We start from the raw sequence: 20,068 nt of genomic DNA, 5'->3' as shown, positions 1-20,068 counted from the left end.
AAGCTATATTTCTTTATTCAGGAACAACGATTCATAAACTAAACCAAACTAATCACCAAACAGAACTCTGCTGCCTCTTTCTCCGGAGAAGGCGCCTAGCACTCTTGAACTCTGGAACTCTCTCAGGGTTCCTAGGGGCTGGGCCAAGCAGGCCACGAAACTAGCAGGACTGATCCAATTTTCTTGGCGGGGGAGAGCTAGAACAACCCAATGTAAAGCATACAACAAACAAGACAAAAACAAACCTTCAGAGGATTGTTAGTGGTTAGTGGGAAGGGGGGAGAAAAGGAAGTGAGCTGGAGTGTCCTTTTTCTGCTGTAGTGAGTGTCCTTTGGGGTGATGTCAAACTTCAGAAAATCCAGGTTGACATTTCTGCTGGCCCGTCTCCAACCTTTTTCTTGTCTGTGTCTCGTCAACTGCTCAGGGATTCTGAGCATTTTCCATGCACGGGCCATCTTACTCGAGTACAAGTAACAACAGTCAATATTACACTAGAAACGGATCTTGGCTCACAAGTGCACAGGTACTTTGCACAGACTGATTCATTGACATTTCATGACATCCAAGGCAGGTCGGATTACTATCATTGCATCAAAGATGCAGAACTAGCGAGCTCAGGCCATGTAACTGCAGGTGTCTCTTTCTCTCTGGACGTCCAGTCCGCCCTAGGGACACTGAGCGGCTCATAGCGGGTTCTGTTCATCCCTGTAACCAAGCCCACCTCACACCTACCAACGCCGGGCTGGAACCCAGAGCCCCAGCAGAAGTGGGTGTGGCGCCACCGCAGCTCTGGGGGCCCTCGGCCCAGCTCCCTGACCACCCCGCGCTCACCTCCGGCTTCCAAAAGCCCCGCGGCTGCTCCTGGGGAACCAAGTTCCCTACCGCATTCCCAGGTTGCGGGACCCGGAAGCAACCGAAAGTTCCTCATTCTGACCCCGGCGCCCTACCTGAGGAGTTTGGGTCCGACTGGACCCCAACTCTCAGAACTAGAGTTCCTCTCTAGTTCTCCAGTCTTTCTACGCCGGCTCCACGCCCCTCCAGCTTCGCCTGAGGTCTTTTGAGTGTTCGAGGCCTCCGTCGTGCCAGAACTGACGTCAGTGGTCGGCGGGATTTCCGGCAGCCCGCGGAAAGTTTAAACTGGGTAAACAACTGTCCTCTGTTGCGGGGCTTGGCTGTTCCTGCGTCTGCGCAACAGGGAGCTGAGCCCCGAGTTGGGGCCGCAGGTGAGCCTTTCGCGAGGGGTGAGCAAGAAGGGACGAGGGGCGGTCGGCTTCTCTGCTTGGGGTGCGGCCTCCGCGGGCTTTCCCAGGCTAGGCGGGGAAGGCGCCCTGTCCTGGGGACGGGGCTTTTTACCCCGTTTTCCCCGCAAACACTCGAGGCTGTAGTTACCCCTGCGGCGGCTGCGGCTGCGGCTGCGGCTGCGGCTGCGGCTGCTGCTGCTGCTGGGGCTGGGCTCCGTGGCCGGGGAGGGCGCCTGCGTGCAGCTGCTCTTTGCAAGCCGAGTTTGCCCTGTTCTCTTTCGTCCCGGCTGCTCAGCACCGCCAGGTGTAGCCACTGTACCTAGGGCGACGGGCAGCGGCTGCTCCCCTTTGTGCAGGGCGGCGGCGGCCAGCTGTTATCGACCCAGAACCCAGACGGGGCGCTGAGGACCTGATGCGAGGGCGGCGAGTGCCCGGCCCTCCGCCTTCCTGCCCTCCCTGGCCCGGCCGCGGAGGCTGCAGGCCTGCCTGCCTGTCTGTCTGGTTTCTGCCTCTCTGAGTTTTTAACTTCCATCAGCTAGCTTATTTTCATAAAAAAAAAAAAGTGTGTGAGATCCAACAGGTCCTCTTTCGGCTCAGGAAAACCCATCTGCCCGGGGACACCCCCCAGTCCCTGTGTGGACTGTGCTTGCCCGGGGTGATGTTTGATTTATAAATTAGGCACAGGCAGAGATGAGCGCCAATATGGGGTGGATAAATGGTAAAGCAAAAACAGCCCAATGCAGTGGGGCTTATGTGAACTATCTCGGAATGTTTTGCCTCAGACAATATTTGCAGAGGAGGGTTGGCTGCCATTGACCAATAGCTGGGAAAGCAAAACCAAAAAGAAGAGGGACTGCTGAACTCTACCGTGAACTCTGCCTGCTAGTGTTGTGAACAACTAAGAAACCAGAGATGGGATGATTGGCAATGACTCTCTCCTAGATGCTCTGTGGCCCTAGGCTCATTTACATACATCGAGCCATTTGATGCACATTACCCCACTTCTTCTAGCGTTTGCCCTTCTTCCGTAGCCAGTCAACAGCGTCAGGTTGAGCCTTTGAAAGTGACTGGGATCCATGTGGATTCAGTCGGCTAGGAAGGATCGTCAGTTTCCCCAATAAATGGGTACTTACGGGATGAGACTAGATTCTGTCTTTTCTGAGAGACGTCACTCCCTCTTTTTCCCTCTCCTGACACTGCACAAATGTGAATGAATTGGATCAAAGAATGAATAATTGGATGTAGGAGATGATTCCGAAGCATTGGGAGTTAGGGAAACCTACTTGGAGGAGACTTTCCTGAAATAAAATGTTAATCAGATCATTAAATTGTGCAAAGTTGGGGCTGGGTGGTGGTAAACCCTTTGAGCACACACATTACCATGTGTGAGGATCTGGGCTCAACCAGTGAAGCAGTGCTGCCAGTGTCTTCTTCCTCTCTTCCTTTGTCAGTTTCAAAACAGTAATGAAAAGGAAAAAAGGAGGGGGTGCAGAAAGTAGGCACTAGGAGCAGTGGATTTGTTGTGCAAGCACGGGGCCCCAGCAGTAGTCCTGGTGTTGATGATGATGATGATAGTGACAAATTGTGGCCAATTTGGAAACCAGGCAGAAAGTTTTCAGTTTGTTTAGTGTTAGTGATGATTCTTACATGATACTTTGTAAGGACTGGAAGAGTGTGCAAGAAATATGAAAGGAGAGATACCTGTGGTGAAGATTATGGGGGTATTCATGCATCTGTTTTGTCAGTTTTGGCAAAGTGATATTTTCCTTGCAGTCTTTCTTGACGAAGCCTTTCTTTTTAACCAGTGGTTTTTATATCAGTGACTTAGTACATATTTGTGCTAAGAAGGGTATGTTAAAATATGACGTGTCAGAACAAGGATTCAGAAAGATATTGGCTATAAAATAAAAGTTTGAAAATCAATGAAAGGAAATGTAAATTCTTGCTGAATGAATAACAAACAATAAATTATATAGAAAGAACATGTAAGAGTGTTGACTGGGTTGACTAGGAAGTATGTGAGGAAATTCTCCCAAGTTTCATTCTGTAAGCCAGTTGGGCAATACCATATGATTTCAGTTATATGTGATATATAGCAAACAAGGAGATGAACTAAGTAAAACAAAATAAAAGTCTGGGACTATAGTAGTTAGCAGAGGGAAGAGGGTAGGTAAGTGGATAAATCAGGACAGAGTACAATTGTTTGATGGGTAGCATTGGATTTTTAATGGTGATCTCAATGGTGTCTATACATCCGTTGATCTTCACACACATACGCATAAACATTTAATAATGTTAGTTATAGTGCAATGCTCTTTAATTTAAAAAAAATCATATAACTGTAATAAGAGTGCTTTTCAAAAGTCCCCTTCTTTTTTCTTTGCAGAGAAGAGTAAGATTTATTTCTGATACATTTGATTCCTGTCTATGTCAGTTTCAGTTGCAGACATAGAATATATTGTCCCTCTGAGATACCAATGACATTGTGAAGAAGAAATCCCAAGCATTCAATCATCAGTACCTCACTACTATTATAGCTTCTTAAATTTGGAGATGAGGAGAGACCTCTGGGTATGTGCCAAATATCTCAAAGTCAAGGGTAAATGCCCATCTGTCTATCTGTGACTCAATCTCTCTCTCTCTGTCTTTGAATTTAAATGACTTTTTAATATTTATTTATTCCCTTTTGTTGCCCTTGTTTTATTGTTATGGTTATTGTTGTTGTTATTGATGTCATCATTGTTTACAGGACAGAGAGAAATGGAGAGAGGAGGGGAAGACAGAGAGGGGAGAGAAAGACAGACACCTATAGGCCTGCTTCACCACCAGTTGTTGTATGCTTTACATTGGTTTGGTCTAGCTCTTCCCCCGCCAGAAAAATTGGTTTGGCCCCTGCTAGTTTCATGGCTGCTTGTCCCCGCCCCAAGGGAACCCCTACAGAGTTCCAGAGTTCCACTCATGAGGAGAAGGATGCAGGAGAGTTCTGTGTGGTGGTTAGTTTAAGGGTCTCTCTCTGCCAGAGGAGAAAGACAGGAGAGCACATGTTTGGCCGCTCGTGAATAAAGATATACAGCTTCCCAGCCTAGCCATGTGTCCCCGAGTCTCTGTTTGTCTCTGTCTGCCGCAGCAAAGCTAGCCCGGCCAGCTGGACCCCCCCCCCCCAACATTAACAACAACCAGTGATGCAGCTCCCCTGCAGGTGGGGAGCTGGGGGCTCGAACTGGGATCCTCCTGCCAGTCCCTGCACCTTGCGCCACGTGCAGGTGGCGCAACCCACTACGCTACCACCCAACTCCCAATTTAAATTATTTTTAAATCAGTTTTTTATTGGATAGACAGAGCAGTCAAGGGATGGAAGACATAGGGGGAGAGGGAGACAGACCTACAGTGCTCTTCACCACTCACTACTCACCCTGCAGGTGGGGGTTGGAGGTTTGAACCTGGGTCCTTGTACATGCTAACATAAATGCTTGACAGGTGTGCCACTCTCCAGCCCTGCCTCTTAACTGTTTGGCTTAGTATTCTGATCTACTTCTTAGGCAAGCAAGAACAACAATTAAGAGTATCAGTTGAATGCTGTTACATGATTGAGGTACTTTAGCTATCCCCGTCTTAAAGCTGATGTACTAGAGGGTTAGCTTTAAACAACTTGTCAAAGGCATGCACCCTGAATTAGCACTTAATTGAGTAGGAAGTTGAGATTCAAGTTTTCAGAGTTCCTTCCTCAGAGGGACTGTATCAAGGGCCTTAGTCAAGAATCTGTTGCTCTCCCAGAAGCTGAACCTGAAGAAAGGGGACAATGATGTAAGACTAACATAGATCCTAGAGTTAACAAAACCCAAGTCTGCATAGCAGGTCCTATGGGGATTGTTTTTTTTTTTTTTAATGTTAGTAGCTTAAGAGCTATTGCATGAACTATGTTGTCTTCCTGAAGAATAAATCTGAGCTAATGTAAGCTGTGATGGTTATTAGTTTAGCTTATATATTATTAGCTCAGCTTACATAGTCCTGACAGATAAACCTATCTCCAGCACTACCTGATGTCCCTTGGGTGAAAATATTGTGATACCTACTGATCTAGGGACACAGATGGGAACATTTCTCTGCCCAAAGTTCTCTAGAGTGCATTTCTTGCCTTCAATCCTTGCTTTATTTTTTTCTCTTCTCTTCCTACTTCTTTTTTTTTAAATTTATTAACACAAGTGAGAAAGAGAGACAACACTAGAGTATCACTTTGGCATGTGGGATACGAGATCAAACTCAGGGCCTTGTGCTTCTAATTCCAAGTTCAGTGACCTACTCATTGTGCCATCTCTCAGGCCCTCTTCCTACTTCTTAAACCTTACTCGCCATTAATTGGGATGTCAGATCAGAGGGCAGTATTGTTATCTACCTTGTGTTGCTATAATGTGTATGTGTGTATACACGTGTGTGTGTGTGTGTGTGTGTGTGTGTGTGTGTGTGTATGTGTGTGTATCTTCTCCTGATGTGTTTTCTATATATTCTGTTTGGAGGGTTAATTCTCAGAACTTATTTAGTTAAACCCCATAATGTCCCCCTACCCCTTTAAAATAGAAAATCTTGGTTTCGCATCTGTTTATGGAGCCAAAGGCCAAAATGTTATTTCCCTGCATATGAAAGCAAACAGCATTAGGAAAACTTTAAAATAATACCATTGCTTTAGAATAAGAGTTATTAAAAAAAAAAAGAGTTTTTTTTAGTTTATACGGAAAGAAAATTGTTGTTTTCTTGCTAGGGTGTTTGAAGATGGTTAACACTACTGCAAATAGCTCAGCATTGACTTGTAAATTTTGTCATTATATGTATCAGCTCCCAGGTAATAACAACTGGCTGTGTCCTGTTTCTAACTTTGTTGGTTTTGTTTGTTTCCCCCTTCAGACTAGACAGAGACTCCAGGATGGAAACCTTGTCTTTCCCCAGATATAATGTAACTGAACTTTTGGATCACATTCGCAACAGAATCTTAACAGGAGCTGATGGTAAAAGCCTCTCCAAGAATGACCTTTATCCAAATCCAAAGGTAAAAGGCAGTGGTGTTTGCTTGTGGATAGCGTGTATTTGATGTCACCAAAGTAAGCTGCTGAGAGCAAGGGCATGTTGCCTGTTCTGTGATGTAGGCCAGCCATTAATCCAGAGTAAAATCTGTCAACTACTCTGATTTGAAAAAACAGCAGTAAGTTTATATACGGGGTGATTTCTGAGCTCCCATTAGGAATTAAATTCTTTAATATGGTTTTCTTTTAAGAATGTGGTTTCTAAACCAGACATATTAAAGTATATTAGATTTTCTATTATATTGAAGTGGTGGTCTGAGGGTATCATTTATTGGACGGGCTTGGAGGAACTTATTTGCCTGCTTTCCAGACACACAGACACAAGTGCTTAGAAACAATGTTCTTTTGAAGCCTGCAGATTAGTTTTCTTATATTATGCCCCAAGGGGGAATTGACTCGCTTTGGCAGATATTCTTCTTTATTTCCTTAGTTATTAAATGTGAAAACATGAACTATTTATATGTCAGAGAAAAAAATCCCAAAGTCTCCTTCCAGTTTCCTTTGCTGGTCCTAAAATAACAAAATGAAGCCTTGTATAGTGATGTTGAATTTTTTTTTTTTCCAATTCTTAGTGCTCCCATTAATCCTTGATGATACAAAGAGTAACATCAGAATAAATGAATTTGTACTTGAATCACAGCAGGCTATCTTTTGTTTGGGAGTTGCTGCTTTAGAAGATAAAAGTTTTTAAAAAGTCTCACACTATTATATTAAATTTACATCTCCTGGATTACTTAAACTTTAGCATCCAGGGAATCTTTTTTTTTTAAGAAATTATTTATTTAAGATTTTATTTATTTATTAATGAGAAACATAGGAGGAGAGGAAGAGCCAGACATCACTCTGGTACATGTGCTGCCGGGGACTGAACTCAGGACCTCATGCTTGAGAGTCCAATGCTTTATCCACTGTGCCACCTCCCAGAACACAACATCCAGGGAATCTTAACCTCTAAGACACCAAGTAAGATTTCCCATTGTCTTAAAAAAAATAATAATAAGGTACATTCTCCATATGACATAGGCACAGCTCCTTGTTTTGAAAGACTAACCCTCCTCCCATTCCTTAATATGGAAGAATGGCCTGGATTGGACTTAGATATATTCTCCTTCTGTGTATAAGCTTGGATAACTGGTTGCTTTAAGCACTTATATGTGACCAAAAGATAATATGCATCATAAGTTATTTCAAAATTTGGGAGAGGTAACTATTTTAAGAGTGATTTTGTCACTCTTCTTTGCAACCATTGACTATAGTAGTGGGTAGTAATGATGAGAGTGACAGAGACTTAAAAGTCCTGTATTAAACATTGTTTTCTCTTGTAGCCTGAAGTTTTGCACATGATCTTCATGAGAGTCTTACAAATGGTATATGGGGTTCGACTAGAGCACTTTTACATGGTGAGATTAACATAAAATGAAACTATTCTGTTGTATTTCTGCATTTCTCTGGCTTTCAGGATGAAAACTTCTTGAATGTTTTTAACAAAATCAAGACCATACATAAAGAAGGAGCCTTAGGCATCATAGTGGGGTATGTTAATAGTGTTAGTAATATAGAAACTAGTAAAAGATCTTACTGGGAAATTATTGATGCTACACAGTTACAAACAGATTTGCCATTTTATCTTCAAAGACTAATAAACAAGAGCAAAGATACTTCACAGATACTGTTTTCTTCTCAGGAAGGTCTGCGCTCAACCAGGTGCGCCACCATCCGGTCCCCCAAATTAGAGCAGAAGGCAGGTAGTGAGATTGAGAACAACTGGATAAGGCAGCAGAACTGTGTGCAAGTTAGGTATTTGTAGTAGTGGAGATAATTTTTCATGGCCTTTTATTGTTAAATCATCAAGGCATTATTTGAAGATTTACTAAAAATATTTCTTTGGACTCATTAGTGAATGAGTAGAGTAATGTTTAGAATTCAAATGGTTTGCCATTTAACTTGCTATGAAACCTTGCTAAACCCTGACTTGGTTTCTGTAAAATAGGGATAATATACTGTTCTAGGGTGTTACAGAATACTTTTTTTTATATGACAATATATAAAAAAGGTTTAGCATTTTATTTAGTAGGAGCTAACCATTACCTTCTGGGTTTTTCTTTCCTATTGTTCATTGATAAAATTTTTATTGTGCACTCACTGTAAACATGTCATTATTAACATTAAAGATAATTCCTAGCTTTGATTCTAAATAGACATTACTTTCTAAGTCTATAAGTTAATATACTTATATATAAATTAATATACTTTTATTTTAGTCTGTGATTTAGATGTCTTTTTTATTATTATTGCCCTTTGTTGCCCTTGTTATTTTTTATTGTTATTGTTATTGATGTCATTGTTGGGTAAGAGAGAGAAATGGAGAGAGAAGGGAAAGACAGAGAGGGGGAGAGAAAAAGCAGACACTTGCAGACTGCTTCACTCCTTGTAAAGTGACTCCCCTGCAGGTGGGGAGCCGGGGGCTCGAACCGGTCGATCCTTATGTCCTTTTGCTTTGAGCCACCTGTGCTTAATGTGCTGCGCTACCACTCGACTCCCGATTTAGATGTCTTGACATTAGAGACTTTCCTCCTTGTGCCTAATCAGTGTGTGATATAGATCTTACAATTTTTTATACCTAGTTGCCTGTCAACTCTGAGGTGATGTATCCACAAATTATGGAAGGCTTCTTACCTGTTAGCAATCTGTTTCTTCATCTGTAAGTAGCTCTCCCCCGCAATCTGCATTCATATTTATGTTGCATAAGTTTTCTCAGTGACAGTATGTTGGGAAGGAGTTTCTATCATCTTCATTCTACTCCAACCATACTCATTCAAAAATAGAACTGACTCCCTTCAGCTTGTGACACTTGCAAAGGGAGTTTTGATTGATGTTCTATGACAGAAATCTGGCATTATTTGGAAGATTATGAGTTCTACAAGAAGCTAGTAACTTCAAGAGTTTGTGTTGCATATGCTACATCTTGGTATTGAACGAGTACTTGTCAAGCATTTGTGTATTATACAAAGAAATTATCTTCCGGGGCCGGGCGGTGGCGCACTCGGGTAAGCGTGCAGCTCACATCACAGTGCGTGAGGATCCAGGTTCAAGCCCCTGGTCCCCACCTGCAGGGGGAGAGCTTCACGAGTGGTGAAGCAGGGCTGCAGGTGTCTCTGTCTCTCTCCCTCTCTATCCCTCCCTCTCAATTTCTTTCTGTCTCTGTAAGTAATAAGTAAATAGAACATTAAAAAATTTAAAAAAAAAAAAAAAAAAAAAAAAGAAATTATCTTCCACTGATATTGGACTATACATTATAGACTTCTGACTTGGCTCTTGACACTGACAAATATATCCAAAAATGTGTTTTCAAGATAAGATATTTATATTCTCACATACTCTTTTTCTACTTTCTTTCCGAGGGATTCACTTATGCCTGTTTGTCGGGTAAATGACTTTGAGATTGCTGATATTCTGTATCCAAGTAAGTGATAATTTAAAACAACTTTCCATGGCTTGCTTAGGTCTAACATTCTACCCTTCCACTAAGAAGAAAAAATAAAACAGTAAATTGTCTTTAGGAAGTTCTGCGTAGCATTCATTAAGATGAAATTTTCATATTCTATTTTTGGAAAATTTTTTACCTTTATAGGTTTACTGAAAAACTTTTCTGGGTAGTACGTACACACACACACACACACACACACACACACACACACACACACACACACACACGTACATATTTGTTTTAGATAGAAACAGAGAAATTGAGAGGGAGGGCTGGGAACATTGCAGCATTGTTTCCTTACTTGTGAAACATCTCCCCTGAAAGAGGGGACTAGGTGCTTGAACTTGGTCCCATACTCAACTGTTGTATGTATGCTTAACAAGGGGCTCCACAGCCCAGCTTCTTCTTGTTTGTTTCATTTTAAACTCCATATACATATGTGTTATTCTGCACCCCTAGAGGTAGTAGTGGATGAAGCTTTGAATTCTTCTTGTGTTCAAGTATTGGAGTTCTCTCTTTTTCATCAGTTTTTAATCATTTTGTAAGTTTGAAATTTTGAATGTGAATAATATGTAAGATGTGATGGTACCAGTGGCTTCATAATACCAAGTTATCAAGTATAGCAGTTTGCCAGTTTACTAGTCTTGACACCGATATTCATGACATCTTATTAGAATGTAAATTTCTCTTAAATTAAGCATCTCTTAGTTTTTGTGACTCATATTTATACATCATTGTATATAGCAGTGATTTATGTTGCAAGAGAGTCACTGTTATTTTAGAAACTTTGTTTTTATCCACTTTCTAATCTACGTCATTGTTTATTGACATTAATTTCTTAAGGTCCAGTTGGCTAGAAATTGTTTAATCTTGTTGATTCCTTTTCCAAAGAACCAGCTTTTAGTTTCATTTATTTTTTCTTGTAGATTATTTCTTTTTATTTATTTTACATGAGTTTTGTTAATATTTTTTAAATGTCTTAACTTTATTTTATTTGCTAGGACAGAGGGGAAATTTGGAGAGGTGAGAGTGAGAGACAGTGAGACACCTGCAGACTGCTTCACCACTTGTGAAGCTTTCACCCTACAAGTGGAGACCATGGGCTTGAACCCAGATCCTTATGCACTGTAATGTGTGCACTTAACCAGGTGCACCACCACCCGTTGCCTATTTCTTCTTTTTATATTATTCGTTTCTATGCTTTTTTTCCTTCTCTCCTCCTGCTGACTTTGAATTTACTCTTTTCCCCCATTGTCCTCTTTTTTTCTTTTCCTTTTTAATTTTTTTTATCAGTTATTTAATAATGGTTAACAAGATTGTAAGATAGCAGGTGTACAATTCTACACAGTTCCCAACATCAGAGTTCCGTCTCCCATCACCTCTGTTGTTGTTGTTGTTTTGTTTGTTAGTTTTAAATAAAGGAAGTGAGATCTTTTTGCTTTCCTAATATAGATACTTAGCGCTGTAAATTTCCCTGTAGCTCCTGCTTTGGCTGCATCGCCCAAACTGATTAGGTTTGTAGTGTGTGTACACATGTGTACACATATACACATACTCTGGAGATTATATATATATATATATATATATATATATATATATATATATATATATATAAACTTTTTTTTTCCTTTAGGGTTATTGCTGTGGCTTGGTGTGTGTACTATGAACCAACTCCTGTGGCCTTTTTTTTTTTTTTTTTCTCTTTTTGATAGGACAGAGAAATTGAGAGAGGAGGGGAAAATAGAGAGGGAAGTAGAAAGATAGACACCTTCAGACCTTCACCATTTGTGAAGTGACCCCCCTCTGAAGGTGCTGAGCCAGGGACTTGAACCAGGATCCTTGGACTTTGTACTATGTGCACTTGACCTGGTGTGCCACTTTATGTAAACTCATTTACATGTATAAGGATAACTCTGTGGTTTTCTGCTTCTAAGATTAAGACCATTCTCCTCCTTAGACACTTGGAGTTTTTTTTGTTGTTGTTGTTGTTTGTTTTTTAACTCTTCCAAGGTTACTGCCTAAGCACCTCTTTTTGGCTTAACTTTTTATTTTGCTCATTCTTGAGCCACATATGCTCATTAATTTTAAAAATGTATATGTGTGTAGGGTCGAAACCAGGTTTACACTTCACAGGTGAATCCCCTGCTATCCCCAACTCCTTACCCCCATAATCCTACCCCTGCCAGAGAGAAGTCTAAGTGATAGGAGTAACATTATCCTTGCAGAGATTTTGACATTGTTTCTAAGGCCTAAAGAGTCTTTCCTTCTATTATAGAAGCAAAACGGACAAGTCGGTTCTTAAGCGGCATTATCAACTTTATTCACTTCCGAGAAGCCTGCCGGGAGACATATTTGGAGTATTTTTGGCAATCTGTAAGATTTAGAAAAATTAAAGGGATGGGGTTGGGAGGGCAAGGGGGTTTACATGTCAGCTCAGTAATAGCATTTATAAGTTATTAATTGTTTTGTAATGATTATTACAGAGAGCTAATTGATACATAGCAACTAGAATAGAAATTATTTTCATATTTATAGGAACTTGCAGATTTTAGCTTTACTGGTATATATATCTTAGACTGGGGTTTTCTTTTGATATTTGGCAGCATTGGGGAGAAACTGGGTTTTTTGTTTTTTCTTAACCTTGTAATTTAGGCTTCTTTTTCTATATTGGAAAAGTAAGGGAAGAAAAATTTTTTAGTAGTGCTCTACTTATAGTTTTTTCTTAGATAAGTATTTTTTTTCTAGACAACTGAAGTGTATGGAAATTTTTTATTTATGTATGTATTTTTTCTTCTACCAGTCTTATTGCTGGGGTTCTTTCTTCCAATAGAGTATTTGAGACAGACAGAGAGGAGATACCTCCATCTGGGTGCTTCCCCTTATAAGTAGGGACCAGCAGCTTGAACCTGACTCCTTCCTTATGCATGGTAACATGTGCTCTGCTAGGTGAGCCACTACCTGAGCTCTATATTTGTTTTCTAGGTGCCCTAATCAGACCATCTTATTTGCCATGTTTGCCCAACTTGCATTATAAGATTCAGTCCAAATAAATCATTTTCTAACTAAAACTCATTCTCCAACAATTTAGAGAATCTGGAAAAGGTATGGGTCATATATGTGCCTTATTCCCTCAGCTGAAGGGAGCATTCTCTGAAAAAGACACTAGGATAACACTGGGCAACTAGAACACAAGCTCTGCCTACGCTGAACTATATAGAGAAATCATTCCTGGACAGGTGATGCTGCTAAACCTGTACCTCCTAAGCATAACACAATTTAATTTGGCTAATTTCAACTTCTTTTTTTTTTTTAATTTCAGCCATTTTTTAAAAAAATATTTTTAAAGCTTTTTATTCAGTTTGATAGGACAAAGAACGTGAGAAGGAAGGAGGTTAGAGAGGGAGACAGAGCAACACCTGCATCCTATGAAGGTTTCCCTTTGCAGATGGAGACCAGAGGCTTGAACCTGGGTCCTTGCACATGATAACATGTGTACTTAACCAGGTGTGTCACTGCCTGGCCCCTCGTCTCATTTTTTTTTTTAATTTATATAATTTTTATTTAGAAAATGGAAATATTGACAGGACCATAGGATAACAGGGGTACAATTCCACATAATTCCCACCACCAGAATTTCTTATCCCATCCCCTCCCCTGATAACTTTCCTATTCTTTATCCTTCTGGGAGTATGGACCCAGGATCAGTATGGGGTGCAAAGTGGGAGGTCTGGCTTCTGTAATTGCTTCCCCGCTGAACATGGGCATTGACAGGTAGATCCATACTCCCATCTTGTCTCTCTCTTTCCCTAGTTGGGTAGGGACCTGTGGAGGTGGGGCTTCAGGACACATTGGTGGGGTCATCTGCCCAGCGAAGTCAGGTTGGCATGATGATAACATCTGGAACCTGGTAGCTGAAAAAGAGTTAAGATATAAAGGAGAATTTTTTTTTTAATTTCTTTATTGGGGGATATATTCAACAGTAAATATAATAGTTTGTACATGCATAACATTTCTCAGTTTTCCACATTAACAAAATAACCCCCACTAGGTCCTCTGACATCATTTTTGGACTTGTACTTTCCCCCCACCCACCGGTAGGAGGGGTACAACTCCACACAATTCCCACCACCCAATCCCCATAACCCACCCTCTCCCATGATAGCCTTCCCATTCTCTAGCCCTCTGGGAGCATGGACCCAGGGTCGTTGAGGGTTGCAGAAGGTAGAGGGTCTGGCTTCTGTAATTGCTTCCCCGCTGAACATGGGCGTTGACTGGTCGGTCCATACTCCCAGTCTGCCTCTCTCTTTCCCTAGTAAGGTGTGTCTCTGGGGAAGCTGAGCTCCAGGACACATTGGTGGGGTCTTCAATCCAGGGAAGCCTAGCCAGCATCCTGGTGGCATCTGGAACCTGGTGATTGAAAAGAGAGTTAACATACAAAGCCAAACAATTTGTTGAGCAAACATGGATCCCAAGATTGGAATAGTGGAGAGGAAGTGTTGGGGAGGTACTCACTGCAAACTCCAGTGTAATCCTGCTTTCAGGTATATATTCTGCAGTAGTTTATGGACACGTGTGCGCATACACTCTCTCTCACAGAAACTGGTGTACGTCTAGGCTATGGGACTTTGTTAGAAAGTGAACCACCCGAGATGAAATTAGAGTGTACTATAAAAGGAAAGGTCTCACCCGAGCAATGAAGCTGAAGGGTTGTCATTCCACACGTGAAGTCTCTGGATACACTCTGAGGTGAAGCATGTTGAGATGGCAATCGTTGCTTTGGTTAGGTTGTGATCGGCGGATGCAATATTATTTGGTATGGATTGGGAGAAGCATACGGGAAAGTGAGCCCTATCCATGGGTGCCAGGACTGGGGGAAGTAGGGGCTCTATAGTGAGGATGTGAGGTTCCTGCTGTCTTAGGGTTCAAAAAGACAATCAATAGTTAATATTATCATCACATTATTTGTTAATTGGGTTAACTTTGAAAAGTCCCTTTGTTATGGTTTGCTGTACAGTACCCAGTGAATGGTGTTTATGTACACTCCTAGCAAAATGTAGACATATAAATCAGTAGTTAATTAATATGAGAGGGGGAAATCAATTGTATGTCTCAAAGGTTCTCAGGAGACAAACTGAATCTTTTTAATAGATAGGCTACGTATTTGATATGCGGACTCTCTCAAAAGCCTAGACCAAGTAGATTGGAGGCTTCCAATAGCACAGCTATGTACAAGATACTGGGTACTGTACAGCAAACCCAGAGTCTTTTTTACTTTGGTGCAATACACCAACTCCAGTTCAGGTTCTACTTCTGTTTTCTCTTCTGATCTTGTTTTTCAACTTCTGCCTGAGAGTGAGATCATCCCATATTCATCCTTCTGTTTCTGGCTTATTTCCCTTAACATGATTCCTTCAAGCTCCATCCAAGATGTGCTGAAAATGGTGAAGTCACCATTTTTAATAGCTTAGTAGTATTTCATTGTGTATATATACTACAACTTGCTTAGCCATTCATCTGTTGTTGGACACCTGGGTTGCTTCCAGGTTTTGGCTATTACAAATTTTGCTGCTATGAACATAGGTATACACAAATCTTTTTGGATGAGTGTGTTGGGTTCCTTAGGATATATCCCCAGGAGAGGAATTGCAGGGTTATAGGGTAGGTCTGTTTCTAGCCTTCTGAGAGTTCTCCAGACTGTTCTCCACAGGGTTGGACCAATTTACATTCCCACCAGCAGTGCAGGAGGGTTCCTTTGACCCCACAACCTCTCCAGCATTTGTTGCTGCCACCTTCCTTCCTCCCTCCCTCCCTCACTCCCTTCCTTCCTTCCTTCCTTCCTTCCTTCCTCCCTCCCTCCCTCCCTCCCTCCCTCCCTTCCTTTTGAATTTCTTTATTGGGGAATTAATGTTTTACATTCACAGTAAATACAATAGTTTGTACATACATAACATTTCCCAGTTTTCCATATAACAATACAACCCCCACTAGGTCCTCTGACATCCTTTTTGGACCTGTATTCCCTCCCGCCTCCCACCCCCCGAATCGTTTACTTTGGTTCAATACACCAACTCCAGTTCAGGTTCTACTTGTGTTTTCTCTTCTGATCATGTTTTTCAACTTCTGCCTGAGAGTGAGATTATCCCATATTCATCCTTCTGTTTATGATTTACTTCCCTTATCATGATTTCTTCAAGCTCCATCCAAAATGGGTTGAAAATGGTGAAGTCACCATTTTTAATAGCTGAGTAGTATTCCATTGTGTATATATATCACAACTTGCTCAGCCACTCATCTTTTGTTGGATACCTGGGTTGCTTCCAGGTTTTAGCTATTACAGATTGTGCTGCTATGAACATATGTGTACACAGATCTTTCTGGATGGGTGTGCTGGGTTCCTTAGGATATATCCCCAGGAGAGGAGTTGCAGGGTCATAGGGTAGGTCTGTTTCTAGCCTTCTGACAGTTCTCCAGACTGTTTTCCACAGGGGTTGGACCAATTTACATTTCCACCAGCAGTGCAGGAGGGTTCCTTTGACCCCCAAGCTCTCCATCATTTGCTGCTGTTACCTTTTCTGATGTATGACATTCTCACAGGAGTGAAGTGGTATCTCATTATTGTCTTTATTTGCATTTCTCTGACAGTCAAACACTTGGAGCATTTTTTCATTTGTTTTCTTGTTGAGTTTGGCAAGTTCTTTATATATTTTGGTTATTAGCCTCTTGTCTGATGTTTGGCATGTAAAGATCTCCCATTCTGTGAGGGCTCTCTTTGTTTGGCTATTGGTTTCTTTTGCTGTGCAGAAGCTTTTTAATTTGATGTAGTCCCATAGGTTTATTCTTTTTTTTTTTAAGATTTTTTTTTTATTGTTGTAGTTATTGTTGTTATTGATGTCGTCATTGTTGGATAGGACAGAGAGAAGTGGAGAGAGGAGGGGAAGACAGAGGGGGGGAGGAATGATAAACACCTACAGACTTGTTTCACCACTTGTGAAGTGACTCCCCTGCATGTGGGGAGCCGGGGGCTCAAACCGGGTTTCTTAAGCCAGTCCTTGGGCTTTGTGTCACCTGCATTTAACCCACTGCGCTACTGCCCCTTGCCCCCATAGGTTTATTCTTGCGTTAGTGTTCTTTGTAATTGGATTCATTTCATTGAAGATGTCTTTGAAATTTATGTGGAAAAGAGTTCTGCCAATATTTTCCTCTAAGTATCTGGTAGTTAGCAGTCTAACATCCAAGTCCTTGATCCATTTGGAATTTACTTTTGTGTTTGGTGAAATATAGTGGTTCAGTTTCATTCCTCTGCATGTTTCAACTCGTTTTTTCCAACACCATTTGTTGAAGAGACTCTGCTTTCCCCAGTTAATAGTCTGGGTACCTTTGACAAAGATTAGATGTCCATAGGTGTGGTGACTTACTTATGGGCTCTCAATTCTATTCCATTGGTCAGTGTGTCTGTTCATGTTCCAGTACCAAGCAGTTTTGATGACAATGGCCCTTTAATACAATTTAAGTTCTGGGAGTGTGATGCCTCCAGTTCTTTTCTTCTAAAGATTTTTTTGGCAGTTCTAGGTCTTTTCTGTTTCCAGATAAACATTTGTAGCATTTGTTCTATTCTCCTAAAAAATGTGGTTGGGATCTTGATGGGGATAGCATTAAATTTGTATATGGCTCTGGGTAGTATATTCATTTTTTTAAAAAAATATTTATTTATTTTCCCTTGATTTTTATTGTTGTTATTGATGTCTGATGTCATCATTGTTAGATAGGACAGAGAGAAATCGAGAGAGGAGGGGAAGACAGAATTGGAGAGAAAGAGAGACACCTGCAGACCTGCTTCACCGCCTGTGAAGTGACTCTCCTCCAGGTGGGGAGCGGGGGGCTTGAACCTGGATCATTAAGCTGGTCCTTGCTTCTTTGCGCCACGAGCACTTAACCCGCTGCACTACTGCCCAACTCCCTGAGTAGTATATTCATTTTAATGATGTTAATTCTTCTAATCCATGAACATGGAATATCTTTCCAGTTCTTTGTTTCTTTTTCTATTTCCTTGAGTAGTGACTCATAATTTTCAGTATACAAGTCTTTCACTTCTTTGGTTAGGTTTATTCCTAATTATTTTATTGTTTTTGTATAAAGCAGAAATTTTAAGGCGCAGCTCAGACCATCTGTCATTTTGATGAAACCTTCTATGATTCTTCTCCCAAGTCATTGCCTGAGTTAAGTTGGATGTTACTCTTTTTATATTCAGGTACTTTTGTAGATCTGTATACATGAATGGGACTCTTTGAGGAGACTGAGTGACTTAAGTGCAGGAACTATTGATATTTTATTGATACATTTTGGATACAGACAAAAATTGAGAAGTTACTGGGAGAGAAAAATACCTGCAGTACTACTTCACTGTTTGTGAAGTTTCCTCTATTACAGGTGGAGATCAGGGACTTGAACCCAGGTTCTTGCACATTGTAACCTGTGCACTCTACCAGATGCACCACTGTCTGACTCAAGTGCAACAACTATTAAGTCAACCTTCTTAAGTATGCCTACACCTAACATGTTGCCTAACTGTGGTAAGAATTCAATATTTGGCCAGGTGGTGGTGCACCTGGTTGAGCGCACATGTTATAGTGTGCAGGGACCCAGGTTCAAGCCCCTGGCATCCACCTACAGGGGGAAAGCTTCACAAGTGGTGAAGCAGGGCTGCAGGTGTCTCTCTGTCTCTCTCCCTCTCTGTTACCCCCTTCCCTCTCAATTTCTGACTGTCTATCCAGCAAATAAATAAAGATAAAAAATTTTTTTTTTTAAATTCAACATTTGTCTGAACAAGAGGTTCCTAATTCATCTTGCCACAAACACCTGACTTGTAAACATTTTATACCCTATAGTGGTGCAGTTTTTTAAAACATGACATTAAGTTGAAAACTACTAATATAGAATCAATAAAATTGCTTTCACAGAAATCTTATGTGGACAAATTACAGCAGTTGGAAACTGCACATCAAGAGGCGTTAATGAAATTGAAAAGACTTGAGTAAGTAAGGAGTTTACAAACAAAAAAGTACAATTTCAAAATGCAAAATTATTGTACATAATAATTTTTAGTCCTATAGTTCAGGTATTTTCTTTCTCTTACTAAACAATAGAATATTTAACTTTACTGTTTCTAAAGACAAAAGCTTGTTTCCTCTTCTAATATTTTGCATGTGTCTTTTTATTTCTTGTTCGTTGGTAACGCATTGGCCTGAATTGTATAAAGCCATTTACTTACTCTCCTAAATAATTTATTATGTATATGTGCAATAACTAACAGCACTTCTTCCTTTGGGCCAACTAACTCTTTAAACCGTTTACTCATTCTAAAGAAGTTTGTTTTGTTTTAATTCAAAGGTCAGGTAAAGGAGAACCAAGATTTGATTTCCTAGCCTTACATTAATTTTGAACAGGAAGATTTTTTCAAGTTTATTTATTTCAAGTGATAACTTTGCTAGTCTGCCTTAGTATAAATTACCTTTTGAGACAGCAGTTATCTGCACACTGTTTTGAACACACATAGTTTTCATAGCCTAGCAATGGGAGGAGAATATTGAAATTTAGCATAACATAAGAAAAAAAAACAACTCAAAAGATAAGTGAGAATCTGAGAGAGAATGTTGGCAACAGATTGGCAGCAAAGCACAACTCTCTAATAACAAGGTTTATATAAGATTCCTAGTATACAAAGAACCCTACAAACCAGTGGCAAAGATGATAGAAACACAGGCAAGACTAGATGATAATTTATAGATTAAATGCAAACTGCTCGTTAAGAGCATGGAAAAATGATTACACTCACTAGAAGTCAGGTGAAGGACAGTTACTATGACATACATTCTTTAGAATTATACACATGTCAAAAAGAAGGTTGGGATATTTGTATGGGAGAGATTTGACGGCACATTTGAGTGTTAGAAGAACTGTTAGAGCAGGGTGATGGGTGGCTCAGGAGAGAGGAAAGAGGAGAGCAGGGTCAGAGGGTGGGGTGGTGTCCATGTCAGGCCATGTAGTTAGGAATGGTAAGCGTGTGTGTGTGTGTGTGAACAAGTGTCCCCATAAAAACTGATTTTTTTTCTTTTCTCTGTATAGCTTAGGCCAGACCATTTGTTTTAAATTCCTGTCACATGGAGGAAAGGATGAATGTTCATTCAGAAACCTGAAGACAGAGGGACTTTTCCATTTATTTGAGGGCAGGGGCTTCATTTGTGCCTTTCAAAGTGAAGGATCAATAC

At 40.8% G+C, this 20,068-nt stretch overlaps 2 protein-coding genes across 4 annotated transcripts in view; one reads left to right on the top strand and one right to left on the bottom strand.

The window, feature by feature from the left end:
- The window catches only part of RGS5 (regulator of G protein signaling 5), a 146,527-nt gene extending 145,675 nt beyond the window's left edge, over positions 1 to 852 (bottom strand). The window contains exon 1 of the mRNA XM_060198202.1: positions 832 to 852. The gene's annotated coding sequence lies outside the window, so the exon portion shown is untranslated. The remainder of the gene's footprint in view (positions 1 to 831) is intronic.
- A 237-nt stretch (positions 853 to 1,089) lies between these two features.
- Positions 1,090 to 20,068, top strand: part of NUF2 (NUF2 component of NDC80 kinetochore complex) — a 144,252-nt gene continuing 125,273 nt past the window's right edge. Inside the window, exons 1-7 of one of the 3 annotated variants that reach the window (XM_060198197.1) lie at positions 1,090 to 1,223; positions 6,141 to 6,282; positions 7,642 to 7,716; positions 8,941 to 9,017; positions 9,718 to 9,779; positions 12,079 to 12,176; positions 18,761 to 18,834. In XM_060198197.1, coding sequence (XP_060054180.1) covers positions 6,160 to 6,282; positions 7,642 to 7,716; positions 8,941 to 9,017; positions 9,718 to 9,779; positions 12,079 to 12,176; positions 18,761 to 18,834 — 509 coding nt within the window. In that variant the 5' untranslated portion in view covers positions 1,090 to 1,223; positions 6,141 to 6,159. Of the gene's footprint in view, positions 1,224 to 3,678; positions 3,813 to 6,140; positions 6,283 to 7,641; positions 7,717 to 8,940; positions 9,018 to 9,717; positions 9,780 to 12,078; positions 12,177 to 18,760; positions 18,835 to 20,068 lie in introns of those variants that run through there. The other 2 variants (XM_007537123.3, XM_060198196.1) reach the window with 2 other exon arrangements.

The sequence above is a fragment of the Erinaceus europaeus genome, chromosome 9 (assembly GCF_950295315.1).
Source record: "Erinaceus europaeus chromosome 9, mEriEur2.1, whole genome shotgun sequence".
In the NCBI taxonomy this organism is placed as follows: Eukaryota; Metazoa; Chordata; class Mammalia; order Eulipotyphla; family Erinaceidae; genus Erinaceus; species Erinaceus europaeus.
This window is presented reverse-complemented; position numbering and strand designations above follow the sequence as displayed.